The sequence below is a fragment of the Anopheles marshallii genome, chromosome 2, assembly GCF_943734725.1.
Source record: "Anopheles marshallii chromosome 2, idAnoMarsDA_429_01, whole genome shotgun sequence".
NCBI lineage: Eukaryota > Metazoa > Arthropoda > Insecta > Diptera > Culicidae > Anopheles > Anopheles marshallii.
This window is the reverse complement of record NC_071326.1, coordinates 71,835,506-71,857,615: the sequence shown is the minus strand read 5'-3', so window position 1 is coordinate 71,857,615 and position 22,110 is coordinate 71,835,506. Positions and strand designations below refer to the sequence as shown.

Sequence of the window (22,110 nt, the reverse complement as noted above, 5' to 3'; positions counted from 1 at the left end):
GCGCCGTGCCGTAGTACGTGGCTGTCCCGTTATTCTTGCTGGCGCCATATTGCGTGCTTTAGACAAGGCGAATGCAATTCTTCGAGATAGCATCATCGCACAAACACCAGATCCGCAGTGCTGAAATTTTATGCTCCGGAAAATTATAAAAGTAACTCACTGCACATTACCCCCGTGATGTGGAGTAAAACTTTAATCCACTTCCTTGTGAAATATGTTTAAGTAGGTGCCCATAAAGACTAGATGCAATATTTTGGTTTATTTCTGTAAGCCAATTAAAACGCACTTAACAATACACAGTCTAAGTAATAGCCGCTAAAAAGGTGAAGAATAAAAGTAGAAAGAGAAATTCCTCAGATTTTCTATAAAATTTCCAAAAAAATCATAATATATTAAGGGGAAAATAACTAGGCAAAAACCATAGTGATGGTGGCACGACCAGTGGCCTTAATCCTAACATACACAAACAAATACTAAGCGTAGCGCACAGATAGGTGAGCGCAATTTCAAAGTCGTCTAAAATTTCACCTATCTTGAGTCAAAGGCCAGCACCAACAATAACATTGGTTTAACTACAGTGACAAGGTCTACGAGCTATACGGCGAACTCACTGTCGTGCAGCGGACTTCACTCGCAAGGCTCCGGTGGGCTGGTCACGTCATGAGAATGATACGGGACGATCAAACCCGTAAGGTGCTTTTAGATCGTCCACATGGACTGAGGAGGCGTGGTGCGCCCAAATTGATTTCTGATTGATTCCAATTTAAGAAAATCATATATCAAAATTTAAATACACTCCACAAACAAATTTATTTATTATAAAAATTTATTACGGCTCTTAGCCGTACTATCACCCCCCACAAACTATACTTTTGTAAATAACTCAATAACAATTTATCGCACTACTAAACAATATTGAGATTAAATATTACTTTTCAAACTCTTCCAATTATGGTAACTGGTAACAAACAAAATTGTTCTCGCTTTGTGCGATTCCGCTAAAACAGACTCATTCACCTCGATGACACGTTGAAATTGTATACAACCGGCGTCTCGATGCTAACACATCGGTGGTGGCAATTTCGGTCCAACAAGGTGTAAACTGATCTGACGTCTGCATGCGGCACCCGTGCCGAACTTCAAGGATACCCTTGAAATAATAAATAAGCAGGTGACGATGAGATGACACCGGGCTGCGCTGTGCTATCGAGCGCACACGAACGAACAAGCGAGAATCGGTGAAAAAATCACTTTTTTTTTGCCCTTTCCGCTTGAATTGGTTAATCGTTTTCGAGGTGATGAAGCTTGAAGTCGGCTATCGAATGACGATGGTTTTTCAAGACGGCCTCGTCATGATGGCACCACTCACAAGTGCCACTCAGCTGACATTAAAGATTTAACATCTTCACTCTCGAGTTGCACTGGCAGGGTGCGATAGGGCACACGGGGTGATGTTATTAGAGCTTTTTTATGGGACGAGATTCCAGGCCACGATTTAAAGCTTGCAAGTGTGAAACAGACTGAATTTTGCAATTATAAACGAATCTCCTGGAATTAATTCAATATCATCTCCACCTTTCTACTCTACTTTATTTGCAGGTTGTTTGGCACACAAAGGGACTGTCGATGCGTCGAAGTACGGCAACGAGAACAACAAGCAAGGCGTTCAGCCACTCCGCCAAGCCAGCGCATCTGCGGAACATATTTTCCACCGAAATTTAGATAATAATCAATTCTTCTTCGACGACTTTCAAACCGATCGTTCCTCCACCGTACGGGATGCAATATCATCCAAAATAACTGCTAAGCGAAAAAGATCGCCACATCCCGCTCCAGCGCGTGTGACAGCCAAACCAAGTGCAGTAAACAATAGACGTAAGATAAATGTAGCGTATAACAATTTAGATAACGTTTTACACACTACCATCGACGAGCGCCGTGAAGACTTCAAAAGTCCCCAACACCAACCGGGCATCGTAACTTCTGTCGATAAAACAGCTCAAACCCCATCGAATGTGCAGCATATTCCGACGCCAAGTGTACACAAGTTTCCCGTGAACGATGTAAATGATCCTTCGAGAAAACGACGCTACCAAAGATCGGCAAATACAGCCAAGAACCACTCGAGCCATAGTAAGCCCGACACGTCGTCCCGTGCGAATCATGCACAAACCGATAACGAACCCTCACTATTCTCCAACATCGATGGAAAACCCTATGTACAGAGCAACATTTTCTCCCCATCTCATCTAGAAACGGCGGCAGACATTTCCATGTCAACTACCGGATCAAACAACGGCAATGATGGCATTCCTGGAGATGCACAGGCTTACGGTAGGCGTTCCGGTGATAATACTGAAGACAACACGCAAATCCTCCACACCGAAACAAGCCCAGCTGTGATCGATAGTTTAAAAGCGAGTAATTTAGATCAACAAATTAGCCGAAAGCCTCCAGTGATAGACACAAAATTAGATCCCGACGTCACACACAAGGGAGTACATCCATCGGAACGCTCCATCACGCTTGACGCATCGAAAAGTGCACCCGGCAAGACAATGGCGGCTGGACCAAGTTTGTCACCGCCGGAAACTCCTGGGAAGACGCTTCCACTTTCACACTTCGCTACCAGTGCAAAGGAACGACCAATTACGGCGTCACATTCTTCGGTGACTACTGACAGCCACCATTACGGCAGAGAACAACCCCCGCTGCAACCGGGTGAGGCAAGTTTCATACTGCTCGACGACAGCGTCTACATTACACCGGTGCACACCCACCGAAATGGAAGTGGGCCAGCCGTCTCGGGTGGCACTGATCTAACGCTCGGGTCCAGCAGTGCCGTTTTCGGTGGGCGAAACTTTGACGAACAAATCATCTTTCTCAATGGACCGGATCTGCTGGAGACAAGTGTCGAACAGGAGTCATCTGTCCCGGTCGAACCGGTCGCCACGTCAGACGGTCGGCGACTAATGGGAAAAGTTCCCCGAGCGGTACGGCCACGCGATGAATCAGTGCGCAACGGGAACGTACCGGAGGAACCATTAGCTCTACCATTGAGACCAATCATTCGCGACCCGGCGGACGAACAGGGGGCGGAGGACAACGTGGTGGTGGTGTACGCGGACCAGCACGAAACGGTGCGGCTAAACTGTGAGGTTGACGCCGATATTACAACGGGCGTATGGCTCAAGGACGGACAGATAGTGCACGCGATGGACAAGAAGTCACGAACCGCTGATATCCGGTTTGTGCGCGAATCGTTCGGTGCCCTTACGATCTCGAACGTCATGCTGGAGGACGACGGTGTGTGGCAGTGTGAGGCAGAGAATGCGCGCGGATTTTTCTTCAATGGACGGCCAATAAAGCTGATCGTGCTGGGTAAGTTTCCGACAGTTCTCCTCGCCACGACCCCCCGGATCATGTCAAAAGTTTCTTTTCTATTCCGTGGGTTTGGGACGCGTGTGTGGGGGGTGAGGGGTGGCCGCGGGAGGAAAAATACTCACCACGATGGCAACTCGTTAAACGAGCTGTGCTAGCGCTGCAACCACGATTGATTCTTATTGAAACTCGCCGGAAACGGCGTACTGCTTCAACCAGCGAGGAAATGAAGCCCCCCTTCCCTCCCTCCCTCCATCATTCCACACATACCAACCACTTTTTTGGCCGAATGCTCTTTATGGACGCTTTTGGTTTGGTTTGCTTTTCAGTTTTTATCTTGCCGGAAACAGAAGAACAAACAGCTTGGAAACTAAATCAATCTCTTGGTGGGTGTGGATACTAGTGATGGAAAATCCGGAGTGGATGGATAAATCCACTCGTACTCCGTACTCGAAACATCGGAATCAACTCTGAAAATGAGTCGAAGTTGACTCAGAATTTTTCTGGAGTCGTCTCCGGATTACTCAGGAGTCGTTTTCGGATTTTTCCGGAGTCGTTTTCGGATTTTTCCGGAGTCATCTCCGGATTTTTCCGGAGTCATCTCCGGATTACTCGTTCATCGTCGTCTAGAGTCGTTTCTAGACTACTCCGAAGCCGTATACCAATTTGACTCCGAAATATTTCGCCGAATAACACAAGAATTGATTCTGGATTCGAATCTGAAGTCGAATCCGGATTTGATTCCAGATCACTGTTGAGTCGATTTCGGATTTATCTCTGGATTATTTCGGAGCTGACTCTGGATTACTTCGGAGATAACTCCGGTATCGATTACGCTGTCTACTCCAGTGTTTACACGGGAGTTTTGTTTACGCTCAAGTCAGACCGGATTCAATACGGGATTTTTTCATCAATATTCCACGCAAAGCGACAATGCATTTAACGAAACAATGCATGGTTTTTAGTTTTGTGTGTTTGCTCGGTTGTCTATGAGTTCTACGTGTTCCACGCCAAAGCTCAGTTTTCCGGAATATTTCTAAACCGACAAAAAAGGATTTTACCCAACACTAGCGGATACGCGCTGTTTTCGTTTTTTGTTACCGCTCGCACTTACCAATCCATCCCACTCACTCAGCCGCCAGCTCAATTCTGCTGGCTCGGGACCTTGAAATTGGATTAAGCTCAAGGATAAGAGCAAAGTTTTCATATTTCGCCAATGATAGCACTTTGGCAGTGTGCCTGTGTTCCTTAAAATTAATTCCATTCCACATCATTTGACTTTCCTTCAGCCGGTTGCTGTAGCACCACTGGGTTGGGCTGATGGTATCAGTTTTAAGTTGAGCGTGCCCACTTGTTCACTTTCTTCCTGGGAGTGATGGTGATAAAAATAAATCACAGTTTCGGAAACATTACTGATTCCCCGTTTCAGCTAGGAAACACACACACATACGAATCCCCTAAGTGAGCAGAGCAAAAATCTTGCTCTTGCTGCAAGAAAAGATGCTTTCTTCTGCAGTTTTGAAAGATTTCAATCACGACTAACCGCCACACCACACATTCGCCTTTTCCGTATAGATCCACCGAAGGAGCCGTATTTGCTGATCGATTCCCGGCGGCTCGATGCGGGCAACATGTTCATCCCGGTGAAGGAAAACGCCGAACTGACGCTCGCCTGTGTCAGCGAGGGTGGCAACCCAAGGCCCACACTCACCTGGGAAGTGCTGCTGAGTCCCGGCCTCGACAGGCACGCACAGAAACTATCGAACGACGTGCTGGAGCTGCAGGAGATAAAGAAGGATAAGGTTAGTTAGCTCCCGCTGTCGTTGTACGGTGGTAAAAACTTTTTTTGCCGACCGACATGCTTTAAACCGTGGAAACTCTGTCTACAGTGATTCTACGGGAATCGGAGCAGTACTTGCCGCTGGCTTGTCGAATCCGTTAAACCGACTGTACCGGGCTGTTTTTTTTTTGCGCAAAATAGAAACATTTTCCGTACGTCAAGCATTTTTTGTCTTTATTCATGCTCTATGTGTGTGACATCGGTACGCCCGAATGCATCGTGCACCGAGCAAGCAACACGTACTGGCTGATATTCATCAGCTTCAACCCCCAACACACTCGTTACTCGCACTCATTTTTCCACCCCGCTTTTGCAGGACAAGGAACCGTACAAGATCAACACCGGTGCCATATCGGAGGCACGGCTTCCTGCCATCTTCCGGGTGCATCACAACGCCCGCATCTTGTGCATCATGGAACATCCGATGCTGAAAGTACGCCAAAATGCTTCGATCCTGCTCGATGTGCAGTGTGAGTGGAATTTTTCATTAGTCATATCAATGGCCAGCATCCATTTTTCCTTCTCGTGCGTGCTTTCCCGGCGTTGCGTCAGCATATATTGGATTGCCGTTCTTTTTGATTTCGATTCCGATTGCAATATGAACTGCAGCCACCATACAATAAGACGGGAAACACCGCCACGGCTCCACCCAAAACTCCCCGCACCCACCTGCGGGGCCGAAATGGGATGCTTTTTCCGGGAAATTTTGGTACATTTCACTAACTTTTCTAATACCTTTCCCACTGGTGCAGACACTCCGTCGTTCGCCATCACGCGGACGCCCGGTTTTGGGTATCCGCTTCGGGAGGGCATTGAAGTTTCGCTCAAGTGTGACGTCGATTCGAACCCACCCAGTACGCCACTGTGGCAGAAGGATGACGGCGATCCACCGGTACCGCAAACGGGCGATGGATTTCTCAACTTTAGCTCGATCCGGCGGGAACATTCGGGCTGGTACAAGTGTACCTCGAGGCATCTCAATTTCCAGTACTCGAGCATCGGATATTATCTCAGCGTGCGATGTGAGTATGCGTCTTACCGGTGTGTGTGTGTGTTGCGAGATAGCTTTAGTTTCATTTTAGATTGCTTTTCAAATAACTGTTCCATTTTTCTTATATAATAAAATAAAGTAAGAATTCCCTAAAATTAATTAAAAATATGACTTTAAATCGACATTAAATTCTAGACTCTTCATCGCATAGCAATCAATTGGAAAGTTGTGTTTAAGATTTATTTCCTTTGCACATCTATTGGAGATATTTGCATTCTAACACCACATCGTACTATTTACCAGAATGTGAACAGTCCTCGACATTAATTCCTGGAAGTTGCTTTCTAATCAAGCTGTTTATCTTTCTACTCGCCTTTTTCCATCAACACATTTCTTCCAGACGATCCAGTCGATGTAACATTGGAACCGGTGGAACAGGATCTATCCCTATCACCATCCTCATCATCTTCGTCGTCTCCCGCGTCATCCTCTGCCTCCTTCGCACCCGCCCACGGGGCCGGGTCTTCTATCGGAGCACCCTTTCCTGGAAGCTTACCGGTCGGTACGAACTCCTTCAAGGGCGGTGGCCAAATGGAAGTCGAACTCGGTGGTTCCGTTACATTGCAGTGCCCTCAAGGTATGATCTCCGCACAGGCTTCAACGAAATAAAACTGTGAAGATTAAATTGTTGCAAACTTTCGCAACGCCCCTAGCTCACTCACTCACCTAAGGAGTCGAACTGTCTCCCGCTGATGGCAACGGCAAAGGTATTGGTACATCCCCAACAGTCCGACACATTTGCCTGGTTGAGAAACACGGTTGCATATGCGTTTACCTTTGATACTACTCACCAAAAACGAAGAATGACTTGCATAAGAATCGCTTCAACTTTCTTCGAGCACTTCCGTGCAATTTCTTGGGCACCAGCCAACACCTTCTCGTGTTGTTGGTTCCCAGAGATCCCTGCTGGCAGAGATGGGCAGCGCACTGTGTAGAAAGGACAACTTTTCCCGTTTACATTTGCAAAACCGTCTGCCGCCTTAAGCCAGGACACTGGGAGACCGAAATGAATGCACGACTTTTTCCAACAAGACTTTCCTGCCTTGAAAATTATGTGACATGAAGCTATCAGGTTGTACCAGACCTTCGGCTTCACTGGAAACTGTTCCATGGTTTGCTAGTTTCCCATCCGTTGGCATTGGCAAATTTCACCATCATTGCGATTCGTTGAACCAACTTTGTAAATTCCAAAACCCTACCCAGCGCAGGTAACTCCGGGGGCACTACCGAGGGTTACTCCGAAATGGAGAAGTCAGATGATTTACATACTGATCCGCCAAGATCCTTACAGGGTTTGGTACTCGGAAGTGGCAAATGGAATCAAAATTACAACTCAAGAGCTTAGCACGAGCTACGAATGCATCAAAAGAAGCCACTTCGTTGGGGTGGGTGGCCCACTGGTGTCTAGACGAGACCACTTGAAGCAATGGTGTACTTCCATCTAGCCACGGCATCCGGATAGGCCTCGGGAACCATCTCGAACCGAGAAAGTTGCAATGATCCGATTTTCAGCTCACTTTTTATGGTAATGAAAGAAAAATAGTGCCTATCAGCCTATCGGCCAAACTTTGCACTTAGGTGGCTAAAGTTTCTTTCCACATCCGGCGGAAGTTTTTTTTTTATTGCAAGAGTACTTGAAATAGAACTATCCGAACTGATGCAACTGACGCAAGGGGAAACGTGTCGATTGTTGCCTCAGGAGAGTGATTCAAATTCTGCATTCTTAGGTCTGATAGTACAAATTTCACCGTACACAAGCAATGAAGTTTAATGTTTCAATTAACCATCTTCATCCTTGGAAACGAAGTAAATTAAAATCTCTTAACATCATAGCTATAGATCTAAATCTATTAACACGATAAATCCAATATCCTTCGAATGCATAAAATCAATACATAAAACCTCAAACTCCAATTCTTGCCATTCTCCCAACAGGATCACTCGGTTGCTGGTCGCATCTGGACTCGGCATCGGCGCGCCTGAAAGGACTCGGCACGGGCAGCTACGCCCAAACCGGCCAATTCTCGCTAAAGGACGTTGTCTACCAGGATGCCGGCACGTATAAATGTGTCGGCCAGAGCACTGGCAACCGCAAAAAGTTCGAGGTGCATCACACGCCGTCGCATGCGGTCAGAGGTAAGGATGGCAAAGTCTATTTCTACGGAAACCTGATCGGGTCAACTAGTTTTTAATTGTGCTCTCGAAACGTTTGAAGCAACAGAGAAAAAAAAACTTGCGGCGAAATACTCAAACAAAAGCCCTTTTCGATCCGGTTGTGCCGGAATGGTGCTGGTATATTGAATATTGGCTTCGTTTCAGTTTGTTTTGCCTCTTTTTTTTTTGTTTCACTTACCTTTCAATGGCTCACTCAAGCACGGGCACGACCAATAGCCGCGAAATAAAGCGATAAAGCGTTTCGTTAGCTGAATAACCTTCGCCAAAGCCAATTCTTTTCGCTTCCGGCCATCCGATACGGGAAAGAAACCGCATACATCGGTTCAGGCCATCGTGCAATTGCAATTTCTTGAAAAAGAAACCAACAGCAACAACGACAAAAAAACCACCCAACTGACCACTTTTTCCTCCGATTGGCATGCGATTTTCAAACCCCGTGGTCACCGTGCAAAGGGAACACTCCGAACGGGCAGTGTTTCCGTTTTGTTCCGTTTGGCCCAACCAGCTCCGGGCGTTCGTTTGAGCTAATGGAGGATGCCGTGAAATCGATTGGATCACCGCGCGGTTCGACCTGCCGGTGTTGACCTGGTGCTGTGCAGCAAAAACTGCAGGTTGAGATGCAGCGACCGAAGACCGCCAACGGAAATCCTTGGGCTCCAAGCACCAGGACCAGGACCGAACGGGCTTATCTATACAGTCGTACGGCCTCGTTTGGCCTCGCGTGCTCAGGAAGAACTTCACTAACGCCCACCTCCGTGTTTGGCCGAACCCACGAGCGAGAGCTTTATGTTTAGACACCGCAACGAGCTATTTATTGCTGTCCACTTCCAAAACCCAATGGGTACTGGTGGTTCTGCCGGTTGCCATTGAAGGACAGCGAAGTTATTTGTCCCATCGGGTGAAGCCCCTGCTTCGATGCTGGCAAATGGCCAAAGGTCTGAACCTAACCTAACATTATTGTCCATAGCTCTCCGGCGGGCAATCGAGAAATCATTCCCGCCACAAAAACGCCACTATACACAACGACGCTAGTAAGCAAAACCAACCTATTCGCCCTTTTTTTCTTTCTTTCTTTTTTGCCGTCCTTCTTTTTTAACTTCAGCGCTTTGCGGTTGTAAAGTAAAAGCGAACAATAAAAACATCGAAACAACGGTGGTTAACCTTTTTGCTCTCCTTTTGTTGTGCTGCAATCCTTACTGTTCCATTTCGAAACGTTTTAACAGTCGTTTAGGAGTACGGCCACCGAGGGATAGGTACACCGTACGGTGCACCGAATTTCCAATGTACGAATCAACGATGCATGTGCATTGGCCCACAAAACTGCATCGTTACATCGCCATTGTAATGAATAATGGAGTTCTATTGTTTACGGTTTTGCTGGCAGTGAATCGACGCGTACCGACTTGCCGCGCAACAAAACGTATTTGTTGAAGAGCACAGTTTATTTTATCATACAAATATTGTTTTGACTTCCATTTAAAAGAGGTTTCATTTATTAACATTTAGCCAATCATAGAAAGAGAATCCTTTCAACAATTTAATTGCTCCTTCCATCTGTGCCACATTTGAGTGCCGTCTTAAATTTAAAGACCTTTCGTAAGACGAAAGCTACTAAAAGTACCCAATTCTTGCCGTAACCCACCTTGGCACTGCAGTACGGTCTAGCCAAAGAAATCCATTAGCCGGGGAAAAAAAACGAGTCTAGACGTACGATGACGCAAAGTCAGGATCTTCGAGTCGAAATGAAATATGTCTGAGTGTTGCCAGTAATTCGTGCCGTTTGAAAATGAATGAACTGAACGGCCAAACAGGGACCGCACCATACAAAAGCTGGTTCGTTAGTATTTTCTTCCATTGGAAAGATAACGTTGGCGGCAATAGTTCCGTTTCGAGTGGAGCGCAAAAAGAAATGACCGGTAGCATGAATAGAAAGTCAGTTACAATTTCTTTGACGTTAGCGTCCCAGTTGAAGCTTTCTTTTCACGTCATGTTCGTTGCAGAACAATCTAGGTTTTTTTTCTTTTCTTCCTATCCTGAATTCCGGTACGGATCTTTCGAAACATAAACTAGCTCGTTGGGTGGGAAAAGCAAAACAAGCCTTAGCTGCATTAAAATAGTTTCGAAGGAGTTTTTTCCACTTGTTTTCTTTCTTTTTTTTTGCAACATATGCACCATCATTTGTGTGCTTTTCGAAAGTTCGCATGATGTGTGGTAGTGGATGATGGTGTGCCAAGCGGCCACTGTCCAGTTCGAGGTATCAAAGAGTTGCAGAGTGATGCTTGAACGAAGGCTGTACGTTTGGTACATGAATGTAGCATGTTTCATGCCTGAGCTATATTTCTCTTCTTAAAAGATACTGACTATGGACTATGTATGGAGTACTTGGTCTCTTTTCAATTTCATACGCCGGCCTTTGTACTTCTTGTATCAGATCACTAACTAGATTCTGTCTGGGCGTATTTTGTCCACCATAAAATTACTCTTTTAGAAGATTGTTTTATTAAGGATACTATTTTTAATACTTTGCAGTTCACCAATTGAACTTCCATTCACAATCATCCATTTGAACACGGCCGATTTCTTTTAAAATCAAAAACAAATTATCTTGAACTTTTACAAAATTTCATTACGTTAGTCTAAACCAATTACAAATCGAACAAAAACCCGCTGATGCTGTCATAATTAAATTGAATGAAAAATATTCGAAAACAACGAAATGATCATAAACTCATTATTATTTTCATTTGTCAAAGCAGCATTTGTTTTCGTTCCTCAAATCAAGCTGACAGTCGAAAATTTCTTCGAGCACTTCTTGACCATTTTCGAGTGAAATGATCCATTTAGAAATGAAACAAATTGTTGGCGTGGTCACTTCTGGCTTTAGCACAAACCGTTACCCTGCAGCCCCGTTAATGTCTCGTCTGGCAAACAATCACCAAATTTCTTTGACGCTGACTAATGACCCTCAAACGCGTATCTCTAGGTCGTGTATTTTTTTGTTTGTTTGCAATAAACACCTTTAGCTTCATTCCTTTTTTAACAATAGAACATAATGGAAGAAGATAGTCTCATTTTCAAACGATAAGAAGATTGAAAAAGTAGAGCACTAATCATCTCGAAACGATCTCCAAATGTTGCTATACTGGAACGTATTTCATAGCGAAGGTCAAATGGAGGACACTGGAGATATGAGTGGAAAATAAATGGGCCGCATCCGGTGCACCCTTTCTGGAATGATTGATCCTTTTTCTTGGGTGGCGCGAAATAAATATACTTTTATATCCTGTTCGGTCGGGGCTCCCTTTTCACTAAATATTATTCACTGCAATGTTAAAAGTTAAAATCAAGCAAAACATTTCTAATTCCAATAAAAAAATTTATTTCAATGTAAAAAACAACTCGTCCCTTGTCACAAAGAACGTAAAGTACAGTTGTAACTTTCTCTCTTGCGAACATTCATCACAAAACTTCCGTTTTTCGGGTACAACGGACCGTGTGTCTCTTTTATGTCCCGTGAACCGTGCTTCACGCTTTTATGGGCAACCCACCGTGAGCAATTCAAACGGCAGCTGATCGATCAAAAAGCAAATTGCAAAAGCGAAGAACAATTTGTAGCCGCGGGGCCCAATTTTTCATTCGGTGGGTTACCGGTCCGGACCCCCGGACCATATTAGCCAACGCCTCGCTTGATGTCAAATTTATTCCGAATCCGCTGCCCGGCGACAAAACGGCGGGGCAATAAAATAAGCCCTCCCCCCCGAAAAGTACTCCGTATGCGGCGAAGCATTTGTTTCCTTTTCCTTCAAGTTTGTTCTTCTTTCGTTTGTGTGCTTTACGTTTTCTTGTTCCACCATCCAGACCGTACCTTCCCAATTGGTCGAAAGGTCCATCCCGAGTTAAATGGTCAAACTTGTGCTATCTCCAGGCTGCCAGGAGCCATCTTTTGACATATTATGATGGCGGATGCAAAGGACAGACGAGACAAACGACCGAGACAGTCCGTGCCCGCGAGCGAGAGAGAGAGAGAACGAGAAAGAGCCAATGCGAAGGGAAAAGGGAAAAGTTCTTCATTTGTCCTATTTTTCATGTACATCCTCCAGGCTGCATAAAACGTTTTCCCTTTCCATTGCCCCATCGCATGAGGGAAGGTACCGCAATAATAATAATCATAATGATGACAGAAAATGGACCGAAAATTTACCTTCCGAGCTATTTGCCGTCACGCAAAATGTGGCAAGGCTTCGACCCAGACTGTTGGAACGTGCCGTACAAATTGGTGGAAGAATAGATCTCTTTCTATTTTTAACAACTGGACTTATGAAAGGATTTTTTTTATTTTTCAAGAAACTCGTCTATTACCCCGTGAGGCGTGCCGTTTCATTTTTTATGAAAAATGAGCAGATAGTGTGAGCAAATTTGTCACACGTAACCCGGTCCGTTACATATTCGCAAGCTACTTTATTTGGGGTTTTGCTCTTGATTTTTTTTTCTTTCAAAATATCATAAAATAAATAAAAATGGAAAACAACGCATCAAATAGCGAGTATTCGAGTTGAAGTGGCAAATTTGGACCCAGTTTTGGAATTAATTCAAGTTGAACTAGAATTTGTTGAGGTAGATGTGGAATCCCACAACTTTTGCAGGATGTAATAGAATAATCTTTGAACAGATTCGATTTCCACTTACAAAGACTTCCAATTTATATTTAACGTCCCGGATTTCACATCTACCTTCACATATTCTAGCTCAACTTGAAGAAAATGAAACTGGAGAGAAATTCCACAAGAAGAAGAAATTTATGAAATTCCAGAAAATTTCACATCACCGAAGGACATATGCTAGCTCCACATCCATTCCCCGACATATGCTAGCTCAATTTGAACAGAAATAACTCCAACTTTGTCTCATCATCAAAAACCCTGTAACTAAAATTATTTACCCACTTTAAAGCTTGATGTTAGTTATGTTTGCACCAAACAACTCTCCATTTTCCCACCACCATCGCTAGTGTATCTCGGTGAGGTTTCACTTAAACCACGATTCGGCAAAGCTTCAAGTGGAAGGGACGATCACCCCCAGCTTTTCTACCCGAGGTTAAAGCTATTAGGATAATTAAAATATTACCATACCATTACGAGATTAAAGCAACCACCAAAAACAAAGATCGGGCCGGCAGAGGGCGCAAGACCGGGCACCCGAAGATAGGTAGCAGGGCACCGTGGAAAATGGGCAAAAATCAGCCAAGTTATGAAGCTGCTCAGGGTGCCCTCAGGGATGAAAAATTGGAAGTTTGCAGACGAACATGGGCTAAAAGCATCCTCGAAAGCGTATCCTCCGCCCGTACGACAATTGCTACCAACTCTCACCCAAATCAACTAACGAACAACGTTTGCGCTAGTGCAATGAAAGTATCCGTACCATCGCCAGCTTGAGCAATTCAGCACAAGTTGAAAAATTCGAACCAAATGGAACAGTAAGCAACACACAGAACAAAAAATAGAAAAAAATGTTCACCAAATTGCTGCTGATTTCAATTAACCCACACTCTTTACTCTTTCCTTCAATTTTCCTTCAAATATTTCGAGCCGGCGTTCGGTTTCGGGGGGGATTTATAAACGTATTGACAATGAGCGTGAGTCTTCAGGAAGAATTGGAGTGGAAAAAAACGGAGGACGGATGCTGGTGGAAAGTATTTTGAAAGCTACGCGGTGAGGGCAAAAGTTGAAAATTGAAATCGAAGATAATCACCATAAGCCAGGACTTGCATGCCGAGCATATCGTTCGGATAGGGAGGGGTTTGGTGAGCTTAAGGAAGTCGAATGCCCCCCGAGGGCTTACCGCTCTGTGCAGTTTTGGGTTTGGTGACGGTGGCGATCACGAGATTTCGAAGGAATTGGACGAATCCGGTTTATGCCGGTAGCATCGTTACCGGTTTTCATCGCTACATCCCCCATCGATCGCTGTTGCGCTGCGTACGGCGTGCTGCCTGTGGCATTTCCGTAGTAAAAATAATACCAACAGCAACACGGAAAAGGCACAAAAAATAATCCTTTAATATCTTTGCTCCTGTCAATCCGTTCTCCGCGTCTTATTCTCCTGCAATACAGGAACTCAGTTTGCTACCATGGTATCAGTGCGAGCTTCGAACGGGAATGCACAGTTCGATCAGGCGCAGTACATGGAAATGATTGAATTAAAATTACTTAAGCTGATTTCCATCCAGCACAACATTTCCAGCTGCAACCATGCGCGCACGTTAACCCCGGAACGGAATGTGGAATTGCTCTTTGCTCTATCAATCGCAAATCATGCTGACGTCTAATTTCCCTTGTCATTGGTTTGTAAATTGAAATTTCGGCTTCGTGACAGCAGTTTTACGGTTGCATTCATTTCGGTGATTTTACTGCATGTTATTTTCAAATTAAATAACTTGGTCATACTTTAGCTGGAACTATTTGTTTGTGTGTTAATAAAAGAAACAGATTCACAACATGTTTATACAGTGCTTAAATTCAAATATGGATGTTACTGTACCGATACCTGTTGACTATAAAAATAAAGTAAGTTCCTTTTGTACTCCTAACTACAACTCTCTAAGTCTCCTCTACGACTCAAGGCTCTCTGACTCGTTCAATTCTTACACATATATATATTATAGAACTAGTTATTTACACCAGATTATATAAAAAAATATCCAGCCAAAATGTATGATTATAATATAGCACAACAAAAAATAAATGAAATTATCATTAGAGAAGTTGAAATTATCGTAATCCTATTAAAAAAGAATAATATTTCAAGTGATCTTAAAGCATTTTCGTTATTTTTCCTTTTTTTTCTTGGACTTTATAGCTTTAAGTTTTGTAAAACATACAGATTTTTCCACTTTGTCTTTTATTATCAAAATATGAGTAGTCTCTAAATCTTAAGCTACGCACTGTATACAAATAACTCCTTAACCATTTTGAAGCAACACTACTTTACAAGTCACATTCCTTCGAAATATAGTAGAAATATACATTCTGAAATCTTTTTACTTTTACCAATCCTGGCTGTATCTTCCGCTAGCCCGTATTGGGTTGTTCGTTATTGTCAACATCATTTCATCTTTCCGTCATAAATGTCATTATCGCTGAATGTTCGTTTCAGCACCTAGTCAGCATCGGCTAGATGATAAAATTGAGCCCCTCTGGTGGAGTATTTAGAATCGGTTCTCATCCTACTCAAAAAGAGAACCTCCATTCAACTGAAATGCTAAATGTGTAGACATCCGGAGAGTGACAACGAACGATCGTTACAGTTCCGCATGCTTCCACGCTAAACCTCGGATTGCCAGCAAAGCTCCCTCAAGCTACGGCCAAAATCGAAATGGAATGCGAAAGCTTGTCTAAAATAAAATCGAAGCTAGAATTAAGTTAACATGACAGAGCAGTAAATTAAGCTTAACTCGATTCGATTTTTATTGCATTACGAAACGTTTTCTCATTTCAACGTGATGGCACGTGAGGGAGTGTAAGCAGATCTTGCTGCGTAACACAACGGGACCAAAAAAAAAAAACACACACACACACACACAAAATCGTATCCGTCACCCAGCAACACTGAAATCATTAAGATTGACGCTATCTGCTTGCGAGTGTGTGTGTGTGTGGTGTATTTTTTATTGAATCCACGTTCCAAATGGGCACCAAAAAAAAAACACAACACTAACTTCATTCCCTAACGCGTTGAAAGCGACGCAAGCAGGGAATAGAATTAGAATTCCAATATCGAACCATCTTGCCCGGGATGCACGTGATACAATTTTTCAGTTCATTCTTACTGGCGTATTGTTGTGTGAAGTGTTCACTTCTGTTCAATGTCGCTGTTCATCGAACACTACGGGAATGCTTTGAATGTGAAGGGAAACGTAAAAAATTGATCGATACAATTTAATAGTCAAGCGATACTATACTACTTTTTTGTTCCTATACAAATATGCACACCCAAAAAGCATCGGATTCGATTTGATGCTCAATTATAAAATTAAAATCATTGCATTATGCACTACAAAATTCTTCTCTCCCGTAAACATCTGCCAGCGAACAAACCATTTGATCCGATTTGGAATCAAATCCTTCCCGACATGCTCACAGGTGAAATGTAGAGTAGTTTACCTTGTACAGAAGTGTACCAACTCAATCACACGCCCACAACACGTTCCGGCTGTGCATGATTCTTGCGAGTTTTGGTAAAATAATAATCTGCTAATAGTTTCATCCGACAAATTGCTACAACCTTCCAAAAGCGATACGATAATGCTAAGGCGCAACGCCCGATTCGTTATACGGTGTGTAATTCGATCAGATGGGGCAAAAGGGGATTGCCTTTGGTCGGTGCTCGAATGCCTCCTCGGCGCCCGTTCTTACAGTTCTGCATCTCGAAAAACCCAGCACAAGGCACCGGGTTTTCGGATAATGGTTTGGGAAATGAAACGATTATGTTGGCGATTATATTGATTGCACCCGGAGGCATTGTAGCCCGGGAATGGAACGGTACTGAGGTGAACTTTTTCTCCTGGCGTTGGAATATTATGGACCGTTTTGGTTTAGGATTGCAGCTATTCTATCATTGTTTTACTTTGTGCCGGTTTTGGGTAGGTATTCGCAGTTCGCAATTTTAATATTATTTTGATGCCAGTTATGGGTGAACAATGGGACATAGTTTATTCCACACGTAACAGGAAACATTTAAAAAGAATATTTGTATCAAAAGTAACATTTTTCTATCATTTTTAATCAATTTTTCGAGTTTTGAAACGATACAGTTAATAATTCAACCATATAGAACCGACCAGATTTTGCAGAAATATTTCGCGAAAATGTTAATGAATGCACCACTCTTAGGCATTGGCAGTCCCTTTAACCACTTGTCGAGTGCTCAGACCCTCATCAACGATGGAAACGCTCAACACGAAAAAGAACCTTCTATTCAATGGTCCAAACAGCTCACCATCCGTCAATGGAGCGGTGCAGTGCAATGACCGCACTCCACAATCCTGCTATACGTCACCGTGAAAATGCATCAACACCGTAGTACCACACCGTGCTACGGCACAAACACAAAACCCAACCCGAGCTTCATTAGTCTACCTCACACTCGAGTCAAACTCGGGTGTTTTTTTTTTTTTTTAAGTCAGGCAACTGATTAAGAAACTCAGCATCAACTCATGGTCTGCTGCGGAATAGCAAGCCTCCAGGACTTTCAGCTGGCAGCGTGGGGATTGTGTGCCTTCACCTTTTCTCACCCATTTCACAAATTCAGTACCAACCGTCTATCATAAAATGCAGATGTGCTGAGATGTATACCAACCGTAATGACATTTATGATGCCCACGGGGGCACGGCTGTCAAACCGCCCATGGTTCGTCCTCCGTATTTGGTGTGTGTGTGTTTCTTATTCTAACGCGAGAGATACCATTTGCATTTTACTCCAGTGCTAGAGGGTATTGAAAATTGTGGAACAATTAAAAGCCTTATAATATGTCGGGTGAATGGTTTTGGTGATAGTTAGATGTGAAGTGTTCGTCAAAGAAATTACGATTAAGTTATCAATAACTGTATCTATTCTACTAACTTTTCCTTGTTCTTCTAGATGATAAGAGTGATATTTAAGTTTTTATGTAAAATTATACATTGCTTTTGTTTTGTGACTAGTCAAATAGTATATTTGCACGAATTACTTCAGTTTTTTCATAAACTTAAAAACGAATAAAATATATATATCCTTGCAAAGATTTACGAACATCATATTAGACTAACAAGAGCATTGACATTACCACTTAATTTACGTTAAGTACAATTCCCGATTCGTATTGATACGTCTTAATTTCAATATTTTCCTTCAGAAATTTGAAAAAAATTCAATATTTTAACCTTAAATCCATATAAAATCTGTTAAAATAACAAATTTAAGCAAAAACTTGTTGTTTTTAATAAACCCTATTCTTTACTTCTTTTGTAGGTATCCCAAAAGTAACTGCCCGCAATTCAACACCCTCGACAATGGCTGGAACTCCGCTGCATCTTTCGGTAGAATTTTGTTCAAACCCTCCGGCACATGCAGCAAGATGGCTGCATGGTGATCGCATCTATACACCGGGCAACCAATACGGTGGAGAAGTGTTCGCGTATGGTCTTACGGTAAGCATTACTAAACGATCGATTGAAAGCTGCATTGAGATGTTTGTATAATAAACCTTTCATAAATTAGCTACTGAAGAAGATCCTTCACACCACCACCTTTCTAAATCGGATTATTCGCTAGCAAGCGAACCAATTTAAACATTCTAACGAATCGAATCGAATGCCCATTGAAATGTTTGCAACCACAGTGCGCAGTGCATGTGGACCGCTCCGCACCACTAAAATGTGACCGATCATCTTCCCAAAGCGTGATTTATTTTACACTAGCGGGCGCTTTCATGTGACGAAAACCGAAAAACCACTCTCGTGCAACTGATGATTACGCACGTGACCACATCACGGTGGTACGTGCACACCTTTCGCAAAAACCGTCATTTCAAATGGGGGTTCAAATGGCGGCGTTCTTCAGTTTGAGGTCGTGTTTTTCTTTTTTGCTACTCTTTTGCACTCATTTTGCCGATTTGGTCATATATCACCCGCAGCGTGGTGGTGGTTGTGTGCTTTGCTATCAAAATTCAAAACTCCCGTACCCCAACACTTCACAACATTCCGCGCGCATGCATGTGCGGATATGCAATTGCAACCCGAAACATTCCCATCTCCCATTGCAATGTTCTCATTTTTGCCTTTGGACACACAGGATTTGCCGGCACCGTACTGCAGGGAGGCACGTTTGACCTACGTGCACATGCACGAGAAGGTACCGCGGACGTTCTACTTTGTCGTCTCTTCACCCGGCGGTGTCGCAGAAGCCATGTTCAAAGTCAACTACACCCAGCGGCACAAACCGAACGGATCCTTCAGCTCGTCTCCGAACGCCGGTGCCGGTATCGGATCGCACGGAAACTCATTTTCATCCTCCTCCACGTCCTCATCATCCGCATCCTCGTCAGCCGTTTCGAGCGTATCGAGTGCCGGCAACATCAACGGTGGCCTGTCGGGGTATAAAATCGGTCCGAATACCATCAACACCGTACCGGGCAATGGGTTGGACGATGACGAGGAGCTGATGGAGCCGGAAGAAATTCATTTTCCCATCTTCGGTACCGGCGGTACCGCGTCGCTAGTACACCCCGCTGTCCATACCTTCGTGGCTGCATCCTTGAGCATCCTGCTGCACTTTGGCCTTCTTGGCGTCCTGGCACCGTCTTGGCTGATCGACACCGTATCGCTGCACGGTCCTGCAACTGCACGATAGATGCGCGTTGTTAATGTGCTGGATGGCTTACTAGTGCCCGGTTCAAGGTGATGGCATAATCGAATTTAAGCCGCTCGAACTCCTCTCGAGAGCGAGAACAAAATGACCGGAAGTGATTGATTAGCGTTCGACCGGATATTACATGTTGTTCATTTACTTGTTTACGGGCCGCGGCTAAGTGTCGGGTCGGGTGTAAAGATAAGTGTTGCATCAACGGCATACCGTCATTATTGTTTTAGAATTTTTATTTACGTTACAAATACAGGATTTTCGATGTGATGTGTCATAGTTGGAGCTATTTTTGGATTAGTTTTAAATTGAACTAGTATATGTAAGATTAGATTTGAAATCCTTCACACAAGTGAAGACTTTCATTCTATCCCAATTGAACTGGAATTTGTGGAGGTGCATCTGGGTTCCTGGAAATTCTTTCTAAGTTGAAAACAATCCTGTTCCAAGTATTGTTAATTAAAAAATACTGAAAATTTAGAACAGATTACCCATTACCGCTTGTAAGAGTTCCAGGTCTCCGAATCTACCCCAATTGATTGCAGTTCAACTTGAACACAATCAGGAAATAGCTTCAACTTTGCCATTTCATCCCAAAAATCCTATGAAATACGTCCAAAAACATTGTACATACCAACACCTACCCCGTTTACATTGCATTGCCTCCCCAACGATTATCCATCCCTTTGATGTAAAACGAAGAAAGTATTGGCAAATAATTGTTGTTCAATTAAAATTCCTCGCAAACGATGCGCGCTTAACGAACCATTTGCTGGAACAATGAAAAAAAAAAACAAAAGCGTCCCCATTCGATTGTTGAGCGTCAAGCACCGTGGCGCATTCAAATTATTAACGCAGTTAAATAGATGGAAATTATGTAAATACCGTGCGTGTTGTGGCTGGCAATTGAAATGTTTCATCCTGCAGTGCTGTGGTGTGCCAACGATAGCAAAAAGCGGAAAAGGAGTTTGAGTGAGTTCCACACATGTAAAATAAGGCGTTAAATTAAAGGCTACGGTAAGGTGTGTACAACATGTGCACCACAGTTTGTAGATAAATCATAAGAAAATAAACCACCCACGTTTGTTTTCGTGATCGTTTCCAAAATGCTGTACGGTTCATAAATCTATCCCTAACGCTTCTAGATACTCTTAATCACACTCTGTCTCACAACTAGCTTAACGTTTCTATCCGCAAATACAACACTTTCCACGCATCGTATGTGACAGTGTAAGCCGTTAACTGTCATTACAGCAGTCAATTTAACGATAGTACGACTAGTAAATCATGTGCCAACCTATATGGAAGTGTTAAGCTCATTGATGCCAAATTTTCCATCTCCTTCTGCCCTTTCAAAAACAAAACAAGTCAACTAATTCCCACAGTTTGGTTTACATCTAGCGTCAAAACCGACCCCAAAACAGACTTGATTTTGAACTAATAAACTATGAAATAATTATCACGACTATAACCAACACCTGCAGAAATATGGTAGGCGCTTCACCAAAGAACAGACCTACACAGTCGACGCCTTATCGATCGCTGGTCCTGGCTTGCCGGCAAAATCCTTGTGCGAACGCTACCATATGCCGCGCCGCAAAAGGACATCGTTACGGTCGGTATATCGCGCGAATTGTAACCTGCGAAACATTTTCGTACTCCTTCGCAATTTGATATTCCACGCCCCGGAGGGAAAATGCTTACAGTCGGGTGGGAATCTGGCCAAAGTGAAAGGTTATGAATAATTGAAGAGTATGATAACGATATGTAAAACTTTTCGCGGCACCCGGTCCCCGGTCGGCCCAGTCACATTTCTGCAGTGTTGAGTTGTTTGAAACATGGTTCGCCTAGTTTGACTCACAGTTTCTTACAGTTCTTGAACCTTTTTATGTGAAATTTGAAACTATTCCTACTAAAATAATATTGATTGCATAAAATACTAAAACCTTTCATTTATACATCTTCAAACATAGTTAACTTATCTTCCACTTTTCACCAGCCACCTTTTTTTTGTTTCCTAAGCGCTAATGCTAACGTTTCAAATGTGCAACCCGAAAACCCGTGACCCTGTTACATTGAAACAAAGTGCCGAAATTTGTGAATAAAATCAAAACAACATTCATACACTACGAAACCACGACACGTCATGCGCGCCATACATGAATGCGCGTAACCATTCAAATATTTTATTCACTTTTCTGAGGGAAATAAGACTGCAAAGTGGATGAAACATCGTTTGCTAAATGGCACAACAAATCGGTTTACAGTAAAT

At 43.4% G+C, this 22,110-nt stretch overlaps 1 protein-coding gene across 1 annotated transcript in view; it reads left to right on the top strand.

Annotated features, from left to right (window-relative positions):
• LOC128718520 (uncharacterized) overlaps positions 1-19,829 on the top strand; it is a 38,190-nt gene extending 18,361 nt beyond the window's left edge. Inside the window, exons 2-9 of the mRNA XM_053812143.1 lie at positions 1,600-3,381; positions 4,957-5,183; positions 5,538-5,691; positions 5,974-6,243; positions 6,613-6,849; positions 8,208-8,408; positions 18,450-18,628; positions 19,272-19,829. Of these exons, the coding sequence (XP_053668118.1) occupies positions 1,600-3,381; positions 4,957-5,183; positions 5,538-5,691; positions 5,974-6,243; positions 6,613-6,849; positions 8,208-8,408; positions 18,450-18,628; positions 19,272-19,829 (3,608 nt within the window). The remainder of the gene's footprint in view (positions 1-1,599; positions 3,382-4,956; positions 5,184-5,537; positions 5,692-5,973; positions 6,244-6,612; positions 6,850-8,207; positions 8,409-18,449; positions 18,629-19,271) is intronic.
• The last annotated feature ends 2,281 nt before the right edge of the window (positions 19,830-22,110 follow it).